This window comes from Coregonus lavaretus (genome assembly GCF_964263955.1).
Source record: "Coregonus lavaretus genome assembly, chromosome: 5".
Lineage (NCBI taxonomy): Eukaryota > Metazoa > Chordata > Actinopteri > Salmoniformes > Salmonidae > Coregonus > Coregonus lavaretus.
In genome coordinates this window covers 27580504-27597601 of record NC_139992.1, presented here as the reverse complement: position 1 = coordinate 27597601, position 17098 = coordinate 27580504, and the positions used below count along the sequence as shown (strand labels likewise).

Here is a 17098-nt window from a genome sequence, read left to right as displayed (position 1 = left end):
AACTAGACTGTCCCAAACTAGAGTCGTAAAACATAGTTCTGGTTCTAACTGTAACGACAGAAGGACGAGGTCACTCTTTTTAAGAGGGCTATTTAATCATGGTTGTGTGAAATCAAGCGGAACAGACAAACAGCAGTGTACTGATGGACCAACATCGCTGCCTGTTACATCACACACACATACATTCCCGAGTGCTTATTATTAATGTCCTAATTAAAACACTGCTATCAGAACGGAGAAACATAAATATAAAACAGCTAAAGGATTTTTCCAGTTTCATATCCAAAAAAAAGAAAATAGTTATTATATAAAATATCATAATAGTAAAATGTGTCCAAGCTTTAAAAAAAACATACATACAGACTGACGAGTACAAGAATCAATATGATTGTGATGACCCACTCCGCCCAGGACCTCTAACTGCTGAAGGATGCAGTGATGAAAGAGAGTCATATTTCCATTCTAATTAGCCTGGTCCCAGTGCTCCACAGCTCCAAACTCCAATCAGACATTCCAATACTAATGATTCCTACTTAGTAGTGACTACTGAACCCCCTGTCTCCTCACAATTAGAAAGGCACTTAACTGAAAGTCATTGCATTGGTGGTAAATAAAGGGTTTAATGACTTAGGGAATCTCCTATTGAGGGATACGTTAACTAGCTGTGGTCTGCTATGAGGAACTGGAGGATGGGAGTCGGGTTCAGGAAGTAAGCTTGAGCAACGGTAGGGTTTAATGAGTGATTTGGAGGGATATTGTAGGGTGAAGGAAATAGTGGGTGTACAATTGGGGAGCTGGTGTTGGGGTGGGGGTGATAGTGAGGGGTGTTGTTGAGGTGTTGTACTACTGGCAGGTGTGGCCTGCCTCCTGCTGCAGCACCATCTCATCCATGCGTCCCTGCCAGGTGTCAATGGTGGTGAAGATCTGGGCTGAGGTGATGGGGTACGTGTAGCGCTCCCTGTCCATCCCCTGCTTGTCAATCATCACCATGTTGAAGTTATCATGGGAGATCTGAAGCAGTAACCTAGGCAACACACATCAACACTTCCATCAGGTCAATGCTGAACACACTATGGTAGGTCTGAAGAATGAGTTGTAGGTTTGTTATGAATGATGATGACGGTGTGTGTATGTGTGTACCTGAGTTGTAGAGCCAGCCCTGGGGGGATGAGTCTGTGGCTGATACGGCCGATCTGTGCCGGGTATATCCCGACCAGCTCAATCACCGTCACATGCCTGAGATCCAGACCACACTGGGCATGCTGGAACACACACACACACACACACACACACACACACACACACATATCATAAACACACAAATAACATTGTACACACAGCACAGAACATGAAAATGCACTCACATACAAATTCAAGTAATGTCAAAACATTTCACAGAATCCATCACCTGGCCTGTTAAAAGGCCCAGTGCAGTCCAAAATGTGATTATCCTGTGTTTTATATACAGCTCTAGAAAAAATTAAGAGACCACTGCAAAAATATAAGTTTCTCTGGTTTTACTATTTATAGGTATGTGTTTGGGTGAAATTAACGTTTTGGTTTTATTCTATAAACTACTGACATTTCTCCCAAATTCCCCCAAAAAATATTGTCATTTAGAGCATTTATTTGCAGAAAATGACAACTGGTCAAAATAACAAAAAAGATGCAGTGTTGTCAGACCTCGAATAATGCAAAGAAAATAAGTTCATGTTCATTTTTAAACAACACAATACTAATGTTTTAACTTAGGAAGAGTTCAGAAATCAATATTTGGTGGAATAACCCTGATTTTCAATCACAGCTTTCATGTGTCTTGGCATGCTCTCCACCAGTCTTTCACATTGATGTTGGGTGACTTTATGCCACTCCTGGGGCAAAAATTCAAGCAACTCGGCTTTGTTTGATGGCTTGTGACCATCCATCTTCCTCTTGATCACATTCCAGAAGTTTTCAATGGGGTTCAGGTCTGGAGATTTGGCTGGCCATGACAGGGTCTTGATCTGGTGGTCCTCCATCCACACCTTGATTGATCTGGCTGTGTGGCATGGCGCATTGTCCTGCTGGAAAAAACAATCCTCAGAGTTGGGGAACAATGTCAGAGCAAAAGGAAGCAAGTTTCATCCAGGACAACCTTGTACGTGGCTTGATTCATGTGTCCTTCACAAAGACAAATCTGCCCAATTCCAGCCTTGCTGAAGCACCCCCAGATCATGACCGATCCTCCACCAAATTTCACAGTGGGTGCGAGACACTGTGGCTTGTAGGCCTCTCCAGGTCTCCGTCTAACCATTAGACGACCAGGTGTTGGGCAAAGCTGAAAATTGGACTCATCAGAGATGACCTTACGCCAGTCCTCTACGGTCCAATCCTTATGGTCTTTTGCAAACCTCAGCCTGGCTTTTCTTTGCTTCTCATTGATGAAGGGCTTTTTTCTAGCTTTGCACGACTTCAGCCATGCCCCTAGGAGCCTGTTTCGAACCGTCCTCGCCGTGCACTTCACCCCAGCTGCCGTTTGCCATTCTTTTTGTAGGTCACTTGATGTCATCCTACGGTTGTTGAGTGACATTCGAATGAGTTGGCAGTCATCCCGGTCAGTAGAGAGTCGTTTTCGCCCTCTGCCGGTCTGTAGCTTTGTTGTCCCCAATGTCTGCTGCTTGACCTTGTTCTTATGAACTGCCGTCTTTTGAAATTTTAAGGATGGAAGCAACCTGACGCTCACTGTATCCCTCTGCCAGTAAAGCCAGAATTGAACCCTTCTTTTCCTCACTCAAAACTTTCCTTTTCAACTCTTTTGGCATGGTCAATAGTTATTTTTTGATTAATATTACTTTTGAGGTACTATTAGCACTGCTTTTGCCATCCAGCTGGTCCTATTGCAAGAGGATAGTGATGACCACAGCAGTGGTTTTTATACTTTTCCTCATTAAATAAGATTTGGTTCAGATGATCACCTAATCAGTACCTAATTCAGTAGAATGAGGTGTGCCTGTGTTGGAATTCAACAGACACTGGAATTGAATGGCTGTCATACATGCAGAGATGCTGATTTAAGAAAAATGTGCAGTGGTCTCTTAATTTTTTCCAGAGCTGTATATTTCCACACTATGAAGTTGGAATAATACTGTGAAATTGTGAAAATGCCCTTTTAGTGTAAGAGCTGTTTGAAAAGACTGCCTGAAATTTCAGCCTATTTTGATGAGATGGAGTTTTGGTGACATCACCAGGTGGTAAATTAGTTAATAGACCAATAAGAAAGAGAGTTCCATACCTCTCTGCCAATAACAGCTAGTTTTCAGTTTTCCCCTCCCCACTCAGACCACTCCCAGACATTCCGAGCTAAATTCTTGCTTTAGAAATTGCTATTTGCTAAGAACCTATTTTTGTTTATTTTAGACCATTTTAATTTAAAACAATCACAGTAAGGTACTTAATTGTTACCCAAGAACTGATTTGATAATGAGAGGAAAACGGCTGCATTAGACCTTTAAAGGTGAGGTTGGAATGACTCACAGCGTATGACAAGAGTCGTCTCTTTCCTGACACTTTAAAGGTCAGGCCTTTTAAAGGCGGCTCCCTTTTAATATCTTCTGACAGGCAGAAAATCATCCAAACCCAGAATAGCCTGAATTTAAAGAGAGCACCGGCCTTGTTTATGCTGCGCCGTGACATTTTCTCTGTTTACCAGGAACCGAGGCACTACACACCCCATCAGCAGAACCACAGACAATTTTACCCACTCCCCCACTCTGTCTCTCTCTTTCCTCTCTCTCTCTCCCCCCTCCCTTCCTCTCCCTCCCTCCCTCCCTCCCTCCCTCCCTCCCACAGATAATGTTACCTACTCCCCAACTCTCTCTCTCTTTACTCTCTCTCTGCCTTTCTCCCCTCCCTCCCTCCCTCTCCCTCCATCCCTCATCCCTCCCTCGCTCTCTCTCCCTGCATCCCTCCCTCCCCCCTCCCTCACCTGTAGGTTGGTCATTTGGAACCTGTAGTAATGATTGGCAGCTGTGGGAGCAGAGATGATGAGGAGGCGTCGTTTCTCATAGAACTGGTCCAGCAGACCTGAGGCCGTACGCACCCCCACGTTGATGTTCATAGCTGTGACATAACATGTTATGACATAATAAAACACTACATCATTGCATCATATCACATCATCATATTCTATGAAAGCAAATGATGTAACTTGATTTGCAATTGCCAATGAAATCTCAAAATGATGTTAATTTCGTTGCTCTGTTTTACTTGTCTTTAATGTTCTTGTTGCTATAAACCTTGCTAGCAATAGTAGCGAATGACCTGTTCCTTCCACAGCGTATATAAGAAGTGCTATATGGAGTGTCACTGTATTATATAATATAATAGCAGTATTATATTGTCTCTTCTATTAGACAATAACCCACTTAAGTATGTGTCACAGACAGTGCTGGTCAATGTCAGAGCAGGAAGTATTGATCTGCTGGATCTCTGTGATCGATCGACAGCCCATCCTGGCCGAGGGAGACATGCCCGTTTTCACCTCCAGTGAACCCCTCAGCACCCCTGACCACCACTTCAATACTGCTAAACACACAGCATGGAGAATGTGTAATGTATGTGTGTGTGGTTTATAGTGATGGGGGAAAAAATCAAGTTACATATCGGGATATTATGTTTGACGATATATCGTATCGTTTTGAAAATATCACAATATAATTTTTGCGCTGGTTTGATGTGCCTGCATCAAAACTCCAGTACCTTTCCTTCATAGATTGTTCTCCATCTTCTTTTTAAATAGAGAGACAATTTGTTTTCACCACTTTTATTTCCATGTCTGATCAAAACTTGTTTTCTCATGGCTCTCTCTTGTCCCTCTGCAGCAGACATACAGTGAGGGAAAAAAGTATTTGATCCCCTGCTGATTTTGTACGTTTGCCCACTGACAAAGACATGATCAGTCTATAATTTTAATGGTAGGTTTATTTGAACAGTGAGAGAAAAATCCAGAAAAACGAATGTCAAAAATGTTATAAATTGATTTGCATTTTAATGAGGGAAATAAGTATTTGACCCCTCTGCAAAACATTACTTAGTACTTGGTGGCAAAACCCTTGTTGGCAATCACAGAGGTCAGATGTTTCTTGTAGTTGGCCACCAGGTTTGCACACATCTCAGGAGGGATTTTGTCCCACTCCTCTTTGCAGATCTTCTCCAAGTCATTGAAGTGCAAAGTACTGTATGTGTGTCTGTGAGGTGTGCTTATGTGATGTGAACAGCATGAACAGTGTGTGTATGTGTGTGTGTGTGTATACATGCATGTGTGTGTGCACAGATACGTACCTGCACAGTTGGTTTCCATGCCTGACCAGGTGAGTCCATACTGGCACACCCTGGCAGCGCTGCCCTGAAGTTCGTACCCTCCTGTACATTTGAAATCACAGGTGGCCCCGTAGTTATCTCCATCACTGTCACACTTCATATAGCCGTTCTCTGGAGGGGTCATGGGGCTGCATCGACGCACTGGTGGCACAAAACAGATTCAGACACTCACTCTCAGGCTACGTTCACAAAGGCCGTCCAATTCTGATATTCTTTTCACTAATTTGGTATTTTGACCAATTAGTTCAGCTCTGAAAAAGATCTGATGTGAAAAGATCTGATGAGATAGGTCAAAAGACCAATTAGTGGAATATCAGAATTGGGCTGCCTGTGTAAACGCAGCCTAAGAGGCATACATGTGTAAGTGTTCTGTGATTGTTCCTTCAAATGTTGTCAGAACATTGCTGTCTGACTACAAACGTTGTAATAATGTTGGGGTGTCACCTCGTACTCTGACAGAAAAGCGGCAGCTGCCCTTGTTCCCGGCGCGGTCGTATACGGTGTAGGACATCTTATGGAGCCCCTCAGGGAAGTGTCCAGGAGGCTTCCCTTTCAGGATCACACTGTAAACACAGCCTCAGTCAAATACTACACTGTGTCAATAGTACTGAAGCCTAACTAAAGACTTACCCTACTACTACTGCTACCATTACTACTATTACTGCCACTAAACTTGAGCGGTATCCAGATGGGCATACCTTCATACCAACCTTGTGCCATACTGGGACATTCGGTAATGCCGGCACTGAACACAAGGGGCGCTATTTTCTAAACCCACTGCCTCTGTAATCCTAAGGTTAGCAATGCTAACAAGTACATGTAAAATCCCATAGAGAATGGAAACTAAATGCTAACAAGTACATTACAAATATTTTATACAGCCTCTGACCTAAACTATTTTCAGGACAGACGTCCCAGCTCATAAAGTTATACAAGTAACTCAAAAATGCTACTTACAGTTTGCTGCACGCACAAAACAAATATTAGACAGCAAGGCTCTTGATCCAGGAGGGGATTGTCTACTGTTACCAAGCGAAAGCTTGATTTTGGAAGAAGCTAACCACGTAGCTAGATAGCTAACTAGCTACTAAATTAGCAAACCAAATGCACAACTGCAGAGCATTTAGCACATTTTAGACAGTTAAATTAATAGCTATAAAATATCTAGCTGGCAAACATTTTGATGTGAATTCCATACTGTAACTAGATGCGTGCTGCACAACAGTGAGTGACTCACAAGTCTCTCGTTGTTGTGTGCTTGTAAACAAACACCACGTGACTGGGGACTACCGGTAAGAAAAATTATGTGACAGGTAAAATGAAGAATGCGATCTTCTTTATCTCCTAACGTATTGCACAAGCTGACTGCAGGTATTTACTTAAAAAGTAACTACAAATATTCAAATGTATAAAAAAAAACTTCAAATAAATAGTTTAAACGGTATTGAAAAAACATCCTGTGGCTATTTCCAAATATCCCGGTATACAGTATATACACGGTATACCGCCCAAGCCTAACTACCACTACAGGTTATAAATTAAGGTTCAGTGGAGTTAGGGGTTAAGGTTCAGGGGTCAGACTGACTCGGTGAGGATGCCGTCGGCCGTGTCCTTGCCCTCCGGTGTGTCCCAGGTCACCCTGGCAGAGAGCTTGCCAGGCTCTGCCGTTTTGTCCTTCAGGTTAGGACACTTTATCACTGGGGCGTCCACATCTACCAGAGAAGAAGAGAGGGGAGGGGGGGGTTACAGGACAAGAGGGGATGTCGGGAGACAGAGATAGAAGAGAAAGAGTGGTTAAAACGGTCAGCAGATGTGGAGGGAAGAGAAACAGGAAGAGAGAAAAAAACGGTGATTTTCCCTGTTCTGTCGTGTTGTGTTGTGTTGTGTCCTCTGTGTAATTGGGGTGATTTTAGACTAGAGAAGCTCCTATCACAGCAGACCAGGAGAATCAATGTCATTTCACTGGAGCAGAAAGACTCCATCACTGCTGTGTGTGTGTGTGTGTGTGTGTGTGTGTGTGTGTGTGTGTGTGTGTGTGTGTGTGTGTGTGTGTGTGTGTGTGTGTGTGTGTGTGTGTGTGTGTGTGTGTGTGTGTGTGTGTGTGTGTGTGTGTGTGTGTGTGTGTTGTCTGATCTAAATCTGTCACTCAAACATCAAAATGACATTTGCTAAAACAAAAAACATGCAATATGCTGTTTTTGTCTTGTCAATTTTAGCATCTCAGAGAGGCTTAGCCACACACACACACACACACAGATACACACACACACAGAGATACACACACTATTCGGCCATGCGTATAATTACATAAAAACATCTACTTTCCCTGTGAATGTGCTGTAATTCCATATATACCTGTCTGCTGGGTGTAATTTGCTAGGGGGGATGAGGAGGGCGCAAGGGATTTGAATCTCTTCATATCCATCCTCAGTAATGAAAACAACCTACAATGTACAATGTCTCCACAACTGCTTTTGCAAATCACACACTGCCTTAAATTGTGATCGCATAAGAGGTTACTCCACATTATTGTCAAGTGGTTCTGAGACTGGATTGCTGTAGTTCGCAGTGTGTCATGCTTGGGCTAGCAGCACAGGCTTGTGGTTACTCAACCTTACACACAGTGTGTGTGTTTGTTTGACTTAAGTCAATTAAATCTGAATTAAATCTGTCTATAATTCAGCCTGTTTCTCACATAGCAGTAGGTGATTATTTCATTAAGTCAGTCAGGAGTGAATGTGATTTATAATTTATTGGATCCCATAGTCTTAAGAGCAGCCTGTATTTCCTTAGCATTTAAACAGTGTGGGGGTTGGAATTAGAATGTGGTAGGATTCAATGTGCAATGTGAGGTGGGCAAACTCAATAATACTCACACAGCTACAGACACAAACACCACACACACACACACACACACACACCACAAACACCATACACATACTGTACATCGGTAAATGCACACACGCACGCACACACATCCACATGCACGCAAGCACTCTCTGACTCACCTACACAGACGCTCTCCCCTGAGGTCCAGGTCTTGTGGTACTGGCAGGTGACAGTCTTGGGCCCCTTCAGAGTGTATCCAGGGGAGCAGAAGAACTCACAGCGGGAGTTAAAGTAGGATCCGTCTGAACACTTATAGCCCCCGTTAGCAGGCATTTGTAGCTTAGGACACCGGATCTCTGACAGGGAAACACAAATCAAGTCCATAAATGTATTTTCACAAACAGGGTGTATGATTGGCAGGTAGCTGATGAATCTGACAATGATTCTAATGGTTGTGTGTATCTTCAGTGGTTACATATGTTTGGTGTAGAGGTGTGTGTCCAGTGATTTTGGGTCTTGCCAGTAGGCCAGGTGTGTGAGTTTGTGTGTGTGTGGTGGTCTCACCCCTGCAGGCGTAGTTCCCTGACCAGTGTTTGCTGGCCATACACACCACCTCTGGGTGTCCCTGCTGCATCTCGTAACCCCTCTTACAGCGGATCTTACAGCGTGATCCCATTACGTTCTTATAGTACTGCCCTCCAGGACTCCGACAACTCACATCGCCATGCTTCACCTTGATGGGCGCGCACCAAGGGGTCCCTAAAAATGGGGTTGGGTGTGGAATAAGAGGGAGAATTATACCATTCACATAAAATATTGAAATAAACTTCGTTCTGGTTCAGGTGCTGGACAGACATCTATCTATACAGGATAGAGAGAGACATTGTCTGTTAGTGCCGCAATGTAAATTAACTTTTGGGGGCCGGGTGGTATTTACCAGTGTTTTGGACATCCATTTGTTTTCTCACCTTACACTCACAGCCTCTCTTCATTTTAGCAGTAAGTCAGGCAGTGAGTTACCCATACCAACATACATAATCCATACCAATTTACCACAGGACACAGTGTTTACAGCAGACTAAAGAGGTCAAATCTGGAGTGCTAGTGTAAACCCATCCATCATCTCATCACAGGTAGACAGAAAGATACAATGGGTTTGTCACTTACCATAATCCATACTGACAATAAGAAGTACTTGACAACAAGAAGTACTTGCTTGAGTAAAGAAAAGATAGAGGTTGAGAGTAAGGGAAATAGTTTGAGTGTGTGTCTCCGTCTTCGATCACTTTGATCCAGTGGATTTAAATGGGATCACTCAATCATACTGTTGATTAGAGCTACTAAACCCCATCAATTTAACTGTCAATGAATACAACCTTCAGAATAGAGGCTGAAGTGGATGATGATTTAGAGCTGATTTACAGCAACATGGTCATAATCATGAGGGATAAAGATGTGTCAGAAGAACACTAAAGTTGCCTCCAACTTTCCTCACCAGTTGGACGGCTCTATCCATCCCTCAAACGCTTGCCTAAAGATTCCTTTTGGGAATGCCAAATTTGAGGGGCCAGCAGGTTCGTATTCCAGGGAAATAAAATCTGCAGTCTATTTCCCGCTGGCTCAGAACACACACACTTTCTTGTACGCACACACACACTCTTTCAAACACACACTCTCAAACACACACCAGCTGGACAGGAGCTGGTCCGTTCGTGTGTGTGTTGGCTGTATCTCCAGTCTCCACTGTCATTGAGTAAGAGAACACAATACTATATTTGAGTCTCTACAGAGGAGAAATAGTCCAAGAGTTTGTTTTGGCCCAGAGGGTAAAATTACATGTCTAACTGACCTCAATGAAAAGTTTAAAGTTAGTTTGACATAATTGTGTCAGTTTGTAAAACAGGGGATGAAGCATATCGCTATCTTGTGGAGAAAACAAATAACACAGTTGTATACATCACATTGAAGTGACAGACACACAGCTAACTTTGATTGGCTATTCAAAGAAAATAAATGTTTTCAATGTTGATAAAAAGTGAAGTCATTGCTTTGAGTTTAAGAGGCTTATGTTAACCCTAAACTTTCCTGCATGTTGAACGCGAGTGCCAGAGTGTGTAAAAGCGTGCAAGCGTGTGGCAGAGAGCTTGGTCAAAGCATTCACCTCCGTTTCTACGAGCATATGCGTCTTCATCATCTCCATAGCCATAGTATCCTGACCCTGGGAAAGTAAGAGGGAGAAGAAAGCAGCTAGTGACCAAGGCAGGGAGAGAGCAAGGCTGCATTCAGGATAAAAGTAGGGCTGCATTGGTTTCTGTATAGCACTTTGTGACATCTGCTGATGTAAAAAGGGCTTTATAAATACATTTGATTGAAAGGGTTTAGCAACGTTTCAAAACATGATGTAGGCCTAATCCTTCAGCAAGAGATTTGGGTTGGACCATACTGGTGTTTTGCAAGAGGGCATTATTAAATCAAGATTATCACTGTTGAAAACAGTAAGTCGCTCTGGATAAGAGCGTCTGCTAAATGACGTAAATGTAAATGTAAAACGTTGCTAAACTATTCCTCCAAAGAGGACCCCAGGGGTTGGACCATGAGAGATCTCTTGAACACATGCAGAGAGGAAGAACCCCAAGGGAGCCTTTCTCCCCAGCTGGTTTGACACAATTAATCGCTTTTAATGCAACCTTGTTCTAAAACCAGTTGTGCAATGGCAACCTCACACTGGGGTCACAGTCAATAAGTATGAAACGGAAGGAAACGTTTAGAAATGGAGGAGGAACTACCTAAACCTTTTCTCCATTCCAAAATGTTTTGTCCTGTTTGTTCTTGCTGAAACGTGACCCAGGGTCTTGTTGGTTGTGAGGTCACCAACATACTTACTGTGATATGTGACTAGTGCTCCAATATTGGTTTCCTTTCCTTCTCTCCTTATTGGTCACTAATATGAGAGAGCTAGAAAAAGAATGGCCTTCCAATAGAAATCTGGCTTATTGCTTTCATCTGTCAAGATCTTTGATATCAGTTGTCAAAAGGAAATCAGATATGAGTATTGGGATGTTGCTTCTCTGGCAGACAATGCTTCGCTGTCACAGCATAACTACTGCATGATCTAGAGCTTTCTGCTTCAAAATGATACATAATATTTCAATGCACAATGCAAGATAAAGGAGGAGTGACATGAGGGAGAGAGAAAAAGGAGAAGGGAGCGGGAGAGAGAATGGGTGAGGGAAGGAAAGGGGTGTACATGGGAAAGAGGGGTGAGGAGCGAGCTCAGATACGCCCCATCGCTACCAGAGGAGGATGTTATGGACCAACCCAGTGTGAATGTGTTCTCTGTTCTGGATCCATGAGGGACAAAACAGACAGAGAAGTCTTTCACTCCTGCTACAGCTACACGCTCTCAGCCCGATGGGCATTTATATACATCAGCCAAATGTCCGATCACACTGCTACTGAGCACATCCTCATACAGACTCTGAATCTGATTTAGCTGGCTGAGGGGAAAACTCACGGGCACACAGCCAAGGATGTCTATAAGAGGGAAACAGACATATCTGGGAAACTAATCACAGGTGTGTGCCGCTGCTTCAGATTAGTTCTATAACATGCTTTCAGACAATTTACTGCCTACAGTGAGGTTATATATGACTATCCTTACATAGTACGACCACTATATAGCCCCACACCAGAGAGCACATGGAAAATGTACCGCACATCTCTACTGGGCTTGGTTATGGGGCCATAATAGACAACAGACAACAGAGTAAATCTAACACACACGTAGGCCTTCCTTTCTGTCTCTATCGAGACTGTTCTACAGATTGCTATCCTGCTACAACAACTAAAGTTCTGCTCTGATTTCTTAGTTTTGTTATTCTTTAATAAATGGAATCCTAGGGGGCTCTACTGACATACACCATACCAGCAGAGAGCCTCATAGCCTATAGCAGGGGATATTTCCCAGAGACAGAGCTAGTCCATCTTCTCCACACGCACAACCTTAGAGACAAAGGCAGCCAGTTAGACTGACACTCACATCCCATACAGGAATCTGCAGCAGAGGGCATAACACATTATTATAGACTTGTCTCTCTCTCCCCTCCTAAGGGATCTTAGAGAGATCTTAGAATACCGCAGTACTGTTCCTATACCGCAGTACTATTCCTTTTCCATTCAAAGCTGTCTCCAGAACAGCCAGGGGTAAAATTACACTATGATTAACTTGAAACTATCTCATCCACATCATCAAAATGAGCCAGCCTTGAATAAAAGCTGATATGCTGAGAAGTTGACACTCAACTTGGCAGTATAAAGTTTCCTTTTATTACTTATTTCCCATTTGGTTAACATCAGTGAGTGAATAAAGGCCAGATCCAGAGCTTTCAATAACAAAGAAGTTGTCATTGATCTACATAAACATGGTTCCACTCCCAACAGTCTTTCTGTCAGTGCACTGAGGTTTGGAATCAGACAGCATCCCTAACGGTCTCTCTCTTCTTTTCTCTTCTTCTCTCACAGTGAAAATGACTCTTCAGAGGGTGGAAAGACGTCAGAGAGAACACAGTGTTGATAAAACAGAGAGAGCGAGCGAGAGAGAGAGGCTCTTCTGCCAAGCTCTATGAGAACAACAGGGCCAGAGGGAACACAAACTGAGGTTCCAATCAGCTTTTTTCAGCCGAGCTTTGCGTAATAGGGATCAATAACAGGGTTAATGTAGAAACATGCCAGGAGGAGAACTGAACAGGCAGTACAGACATCTGTTATTTCATCTGGGCATCAGAAACACATAGACTAAAGACAGTGAAGTGATTCAACCATCTCTTTCTCACTGCCTCTGTGCACAACTTCCCTTTTATAGATCTCTTCCTCAACCAACCACCCTAACTCTCGTTCTCTTTCTCTCTCCAACATCACATGCTCACGACACCTTTCTTAACGCATCAATCACTGACTCTCTCACTGGCATGCTGTCTTTCTCTCTCTCTATGGAAAATGAGAATAACCATTATTACTGCTTCTCCAGTGGTATTAGTAAGCTGGCAGGCTTAGAGAATTCCCTAGGCTACATCACGCTGTGTTAGGACGGCATGTTTGAGCTTTCTGACAATTAACTATACACACAAGGTCACTCACCTACCACAGACCAACAGCACAGCAGTCCATTCAGAAAATATGAATGATTCATCTAGTCATTATGACTGGGTTTCACTGTAAGGAGAAGGCGTCACTGAGTGTGTGTGTGTGTGTGTGCACGTGTGTGCATGTGTCTGTGTGAGTGTCTGCTTGTGTTGACAGAGCAAATAGTACTGAGAGGGGACAAAGGAGACTGCGGCAACCATCTTATTTTTTTGAGACAGAGACATACAGAGTTCCGGAGAGAACCAACCATCAAATCCTTCCCTTGCCAGTTACCACCCACCTTCATTTGCCCTGGAGGTAACATCAACACTCAGCCTGTCTCTCTGTACAGACACCTCAATGCATGTAAGGTAACATCAACACTTAGCCTGTCTCTCAGTACAGACACCTCAAAGCACTGTATACCGCCACAGCAAAGAGAGGTTAGTAAGTAAAGGCTACTTAAAACCCAAACCATCCCTCCCCTTCTCAACCCTCTTTAACCCACACACACACACACACACACACACACAGAGGACACACATACAAATGCCGCCGCATAAACAAACAGTCTAACTAACAACCCCCCCAAAAATACAAACACCCCTGTTAAATCAACCCCCATAAACACACACACAATCACTCACGCACGCATGCACACACGCACGCGCGTACACACACACACACACAAGCACACTCACACACACCAGTGACCTCCAGCTATAAGAGTCCGTTTGACAAGCTGTGTTTACCCTGTCAGTGTAAATCTAACTCCAGTTGCGTATGTACATGTTTCAGCCTGTTTCTCAGACAGAAGTGGTGAGCCATGCCGCCACTGAACAAGACACATAAATCTCCAAATCAACACCCTCACACACTCTCAAGCACACACATCCACACAATCTCTCTCTTGGTACGGACATATGCATGCACATACACTCCATGATAAACACATACACGTATACACCCATGCATCCAAACTCTTATCCGGTCTCATCCGGTCTTGAACTAATTTCAGCTTCTCATTACTCTCCAGCGAAGGTTTCTCTGCAGGCTACTGTCCCTGCCCTGTTGGAGCTCATCCATCTGGAAAATCTCTCTCTCTGTGTGTGTGAGTGCTTGCAGTATGAAAATGTATGCACTCACTAACTGTAAGTCGCTCTGGATAAGAGCGTCTGCTAAATGACTAAAATGTAAATGTAAATGTGTGTGTGTGACTGTGTGTGAAATTATTGTGTAACCAAACTAAGATGAGAGAACACCACATGGCATCATATCAATCAATCAGGAAAAAATAAAACAACTATTATGGGCTCTCTATCCCACCATGTTGTAGGACTGTTGACGGTTCCATTCAACTGATACAGTCCTCCTGTCACCCTCCAAAGAGACCCTGCAGTCTTATTAAACAAAACCACCTAGCACTGGAAATACACTGACTGCACAGATCTGCGGGTCTAGGAAAGCTAGGAAATGGGAGGAGGGAGGCCGAGCAAATGTGCAGTTAGTCCGAACACAGGAGCCCTTGTGTGGCTTGTGGCCTGTAACGACCCCGACATCACGGAGCTATGGGCTCTGATTACAGGGCACTGAGCTCCAAAGCCGGTCACACTGAAATTTTTACTGGAGATGTGAAATTATCTAGGCTATTGACAACTTCGATGTGATTTGCTACTGTTTGTATGCTGACTGAAATCATAGACCATTAACTAGGTGAAGATTAGTTACATTTTGGCACGTTTTACGCACATATCCCCTTGTTAAACGAATGGACGACTGTTAAACTCATTACCCACTGGGCACACACTGGTTGAATCAATGTTGTTTCCACGACATTTCAATTGACGTCTGTCCCCAGTGGGATAGCGAAGAATAGTTACTTTGGATGGCAAAATAACTTGAACAAAGGACTTCAATTGATAAAAATAAAAATAAAAATAAATATATATATATATATACAAGCTATGGCACGAAGGTAAGCTATGGCACAACGTACAGAATGCTGGCTTTAGTGTCTCTCATGAATTCTGCCGGAGACGTCCGACAGATTCGCACTGCATCCCCCCCCTTTTACCCCAGCCTCACCCCCCTCCACGTAAACATAAAATGTGGCTCACCAAAAAGTCGCGGTGGGACATAGGCTAACCGATAATGAATGCGTAATAACAGAACAAATTGCAACAACCGCTACCTAAGTTATGCAAACATCTAAAAACGTTACATTTGTTTGAGAAATTAAAGTTGTCCATTTGGACGTTGTCCATTTGGACACTCGTCGGTTAACTAAATCCCTCTCTGACCCGCGGGATGGATAAATATTAGCCATTCCTTACCTTCATAGGCTAAACTGAAGAAGAGCTGGAGAAACACGAACAGAGACACTACCAGCCAGGTGTCCATATTCACGCGCGGGACACTCTTCAACATCTTTGTAAAGTACAGGAAAACTTCCAAGGCATTCCAACTTTCCAAAGACCCGCCTCCTGCTCCAGAAACACGAGAGGATACTCCACCAGGATCCTAATAGAATCTGGCCTGAGCCACTGCGCGCGCGCACGCGTCACAGCTGAGTGCGCTGAATTAAACATTGCAAACCACTCAAACAAATTATACTAGACGTTTTAACCTGAAACAAAGTGACTTTGTTTTCATACAATAGCTTACGGATTTAGGTTTAGTTGCCACTTGCCAATGCTGCTGGGGCAATACATTCCCCAAGAACAAATCTAAAAGCACAACCAAATAAAGGCATCTCAAACACCAAAGTGATACATCATTGCTGGACACACACACACACAGACAGAGAGAGAGAGAGAGAGAGAGAGAGAGAGAGAGAGAGAGAGAGAGAGAGAGAGATCTCACACAGACACATGAGTGGTGAGAGAAAGTATACAGCTGATGAAAGACACTCCACCACCACATGACACACGGACATGCTTGTGCACTCTCACACTCACACACAGCTTTGGCTGCCTGCCTGACAGTTCTCCTCTCTGGTCTCTTTAGGGGCGAGTCTCCACATGAAGGTGTTAAAGTGCTCCTTGTCTTCACAGGAAACAGGAGAGGGGAGTGTGAGCCAAACACAGCTTCTGTGCAGCAGGCTCTCAGGATCTATAATAACATTAACACCAGGCTGAACTAGGCTGAAACACGGCCAAAACTGCATATGTGTGTGTGTGTGTGTGTGCGTGTGACACGTGTTTGTTTCTCCTACATGTACTGCAGAAATTGATGTTTTAGATACCCTATCACCTAGGTATAGAGACAGAACAATCATATTTAACTATGTCTACTAGATGTACATTATAAAGTACTTTAGAAAAACAGTCTTTACTCCTGACAGTCCTGTGAAGTTCTCAATTTCTCTTTATTTAATACAAATATCTGTATATTACAATTCAGTACAGTATAGTGCATGAGTACACTCAGTTCAGTACCTTACAGTAGAGTGCAGTACACATACTGTGTAAATTGTATGCAGTAATTGATTAAATTCAAGGATTTTACGTAGGGTCGTGCTGTATATTGAGAACCTTTATTTAAAATATGGTGGAATGTTGTGTGTGCACATGTATTGGCAATGGAGTTAGTCTAAGAATTACACTTGAGATGAGATCTAAGAAATATTTAAGAATATACTATTGACATCTGCTTGACCCTGTTTGCGTCAGGTAGGCTAAATTGTAGTTGATTCCATAAGATGTTACCTCTAATACCTCTCGATCTATGCCATAGTTCATATACTGTATATAATCTTTCCAACAGACAAATCAAAACTGGGTGAACAAGA

The 17098-nt window shown here is 43.2% G+C and overlaps 1 protein-coding gene across 2 annotated transcripts; it reads right to left on the bottom strand.

Annotated features, from left to right (window-relative positions):
- Window positions 1–81: 81 nt before the first annotated feature.
- On the bottom strand, window positions 82–15744 carry LOC311129647 (sushi-repeat-containing protein SRPX-like). Of its 2 annotated transcripts, XM_084162012.1 has the most exons (10): window positions 15642–15744; window positions 10349–10405; window positions 8752–8946; window positions 8367–8543; window positions 6944–7070; window positions 5803–5921; window positions 5320–5499; window positions 3965–4098; window positions 1141–1262; window positions 82–1024 (listed from the first exon to the last, which is right to left on the bottom strand). In XM_084162012.1, exons 1-10 carry the CDS (start codon window positions 15733–15735, stop codon window positions 844–846), a joined length of 1386 nt encoding a protein of 461 aa, XP_084018138.1. In that variant the 5' UTR covers window positions 15736–15744; the 3' UTR covers window positions 82–843. The 2 variants fall into 2 exon arrangements, with proteins under 2 accessions (XP_084018138.1, XP_084018139.1); XM_084162013.1 differs by lacking the exon at window positions 10349–10405.
- Window positions 15745–17098: the final 1354 nt, after the last annotated feature.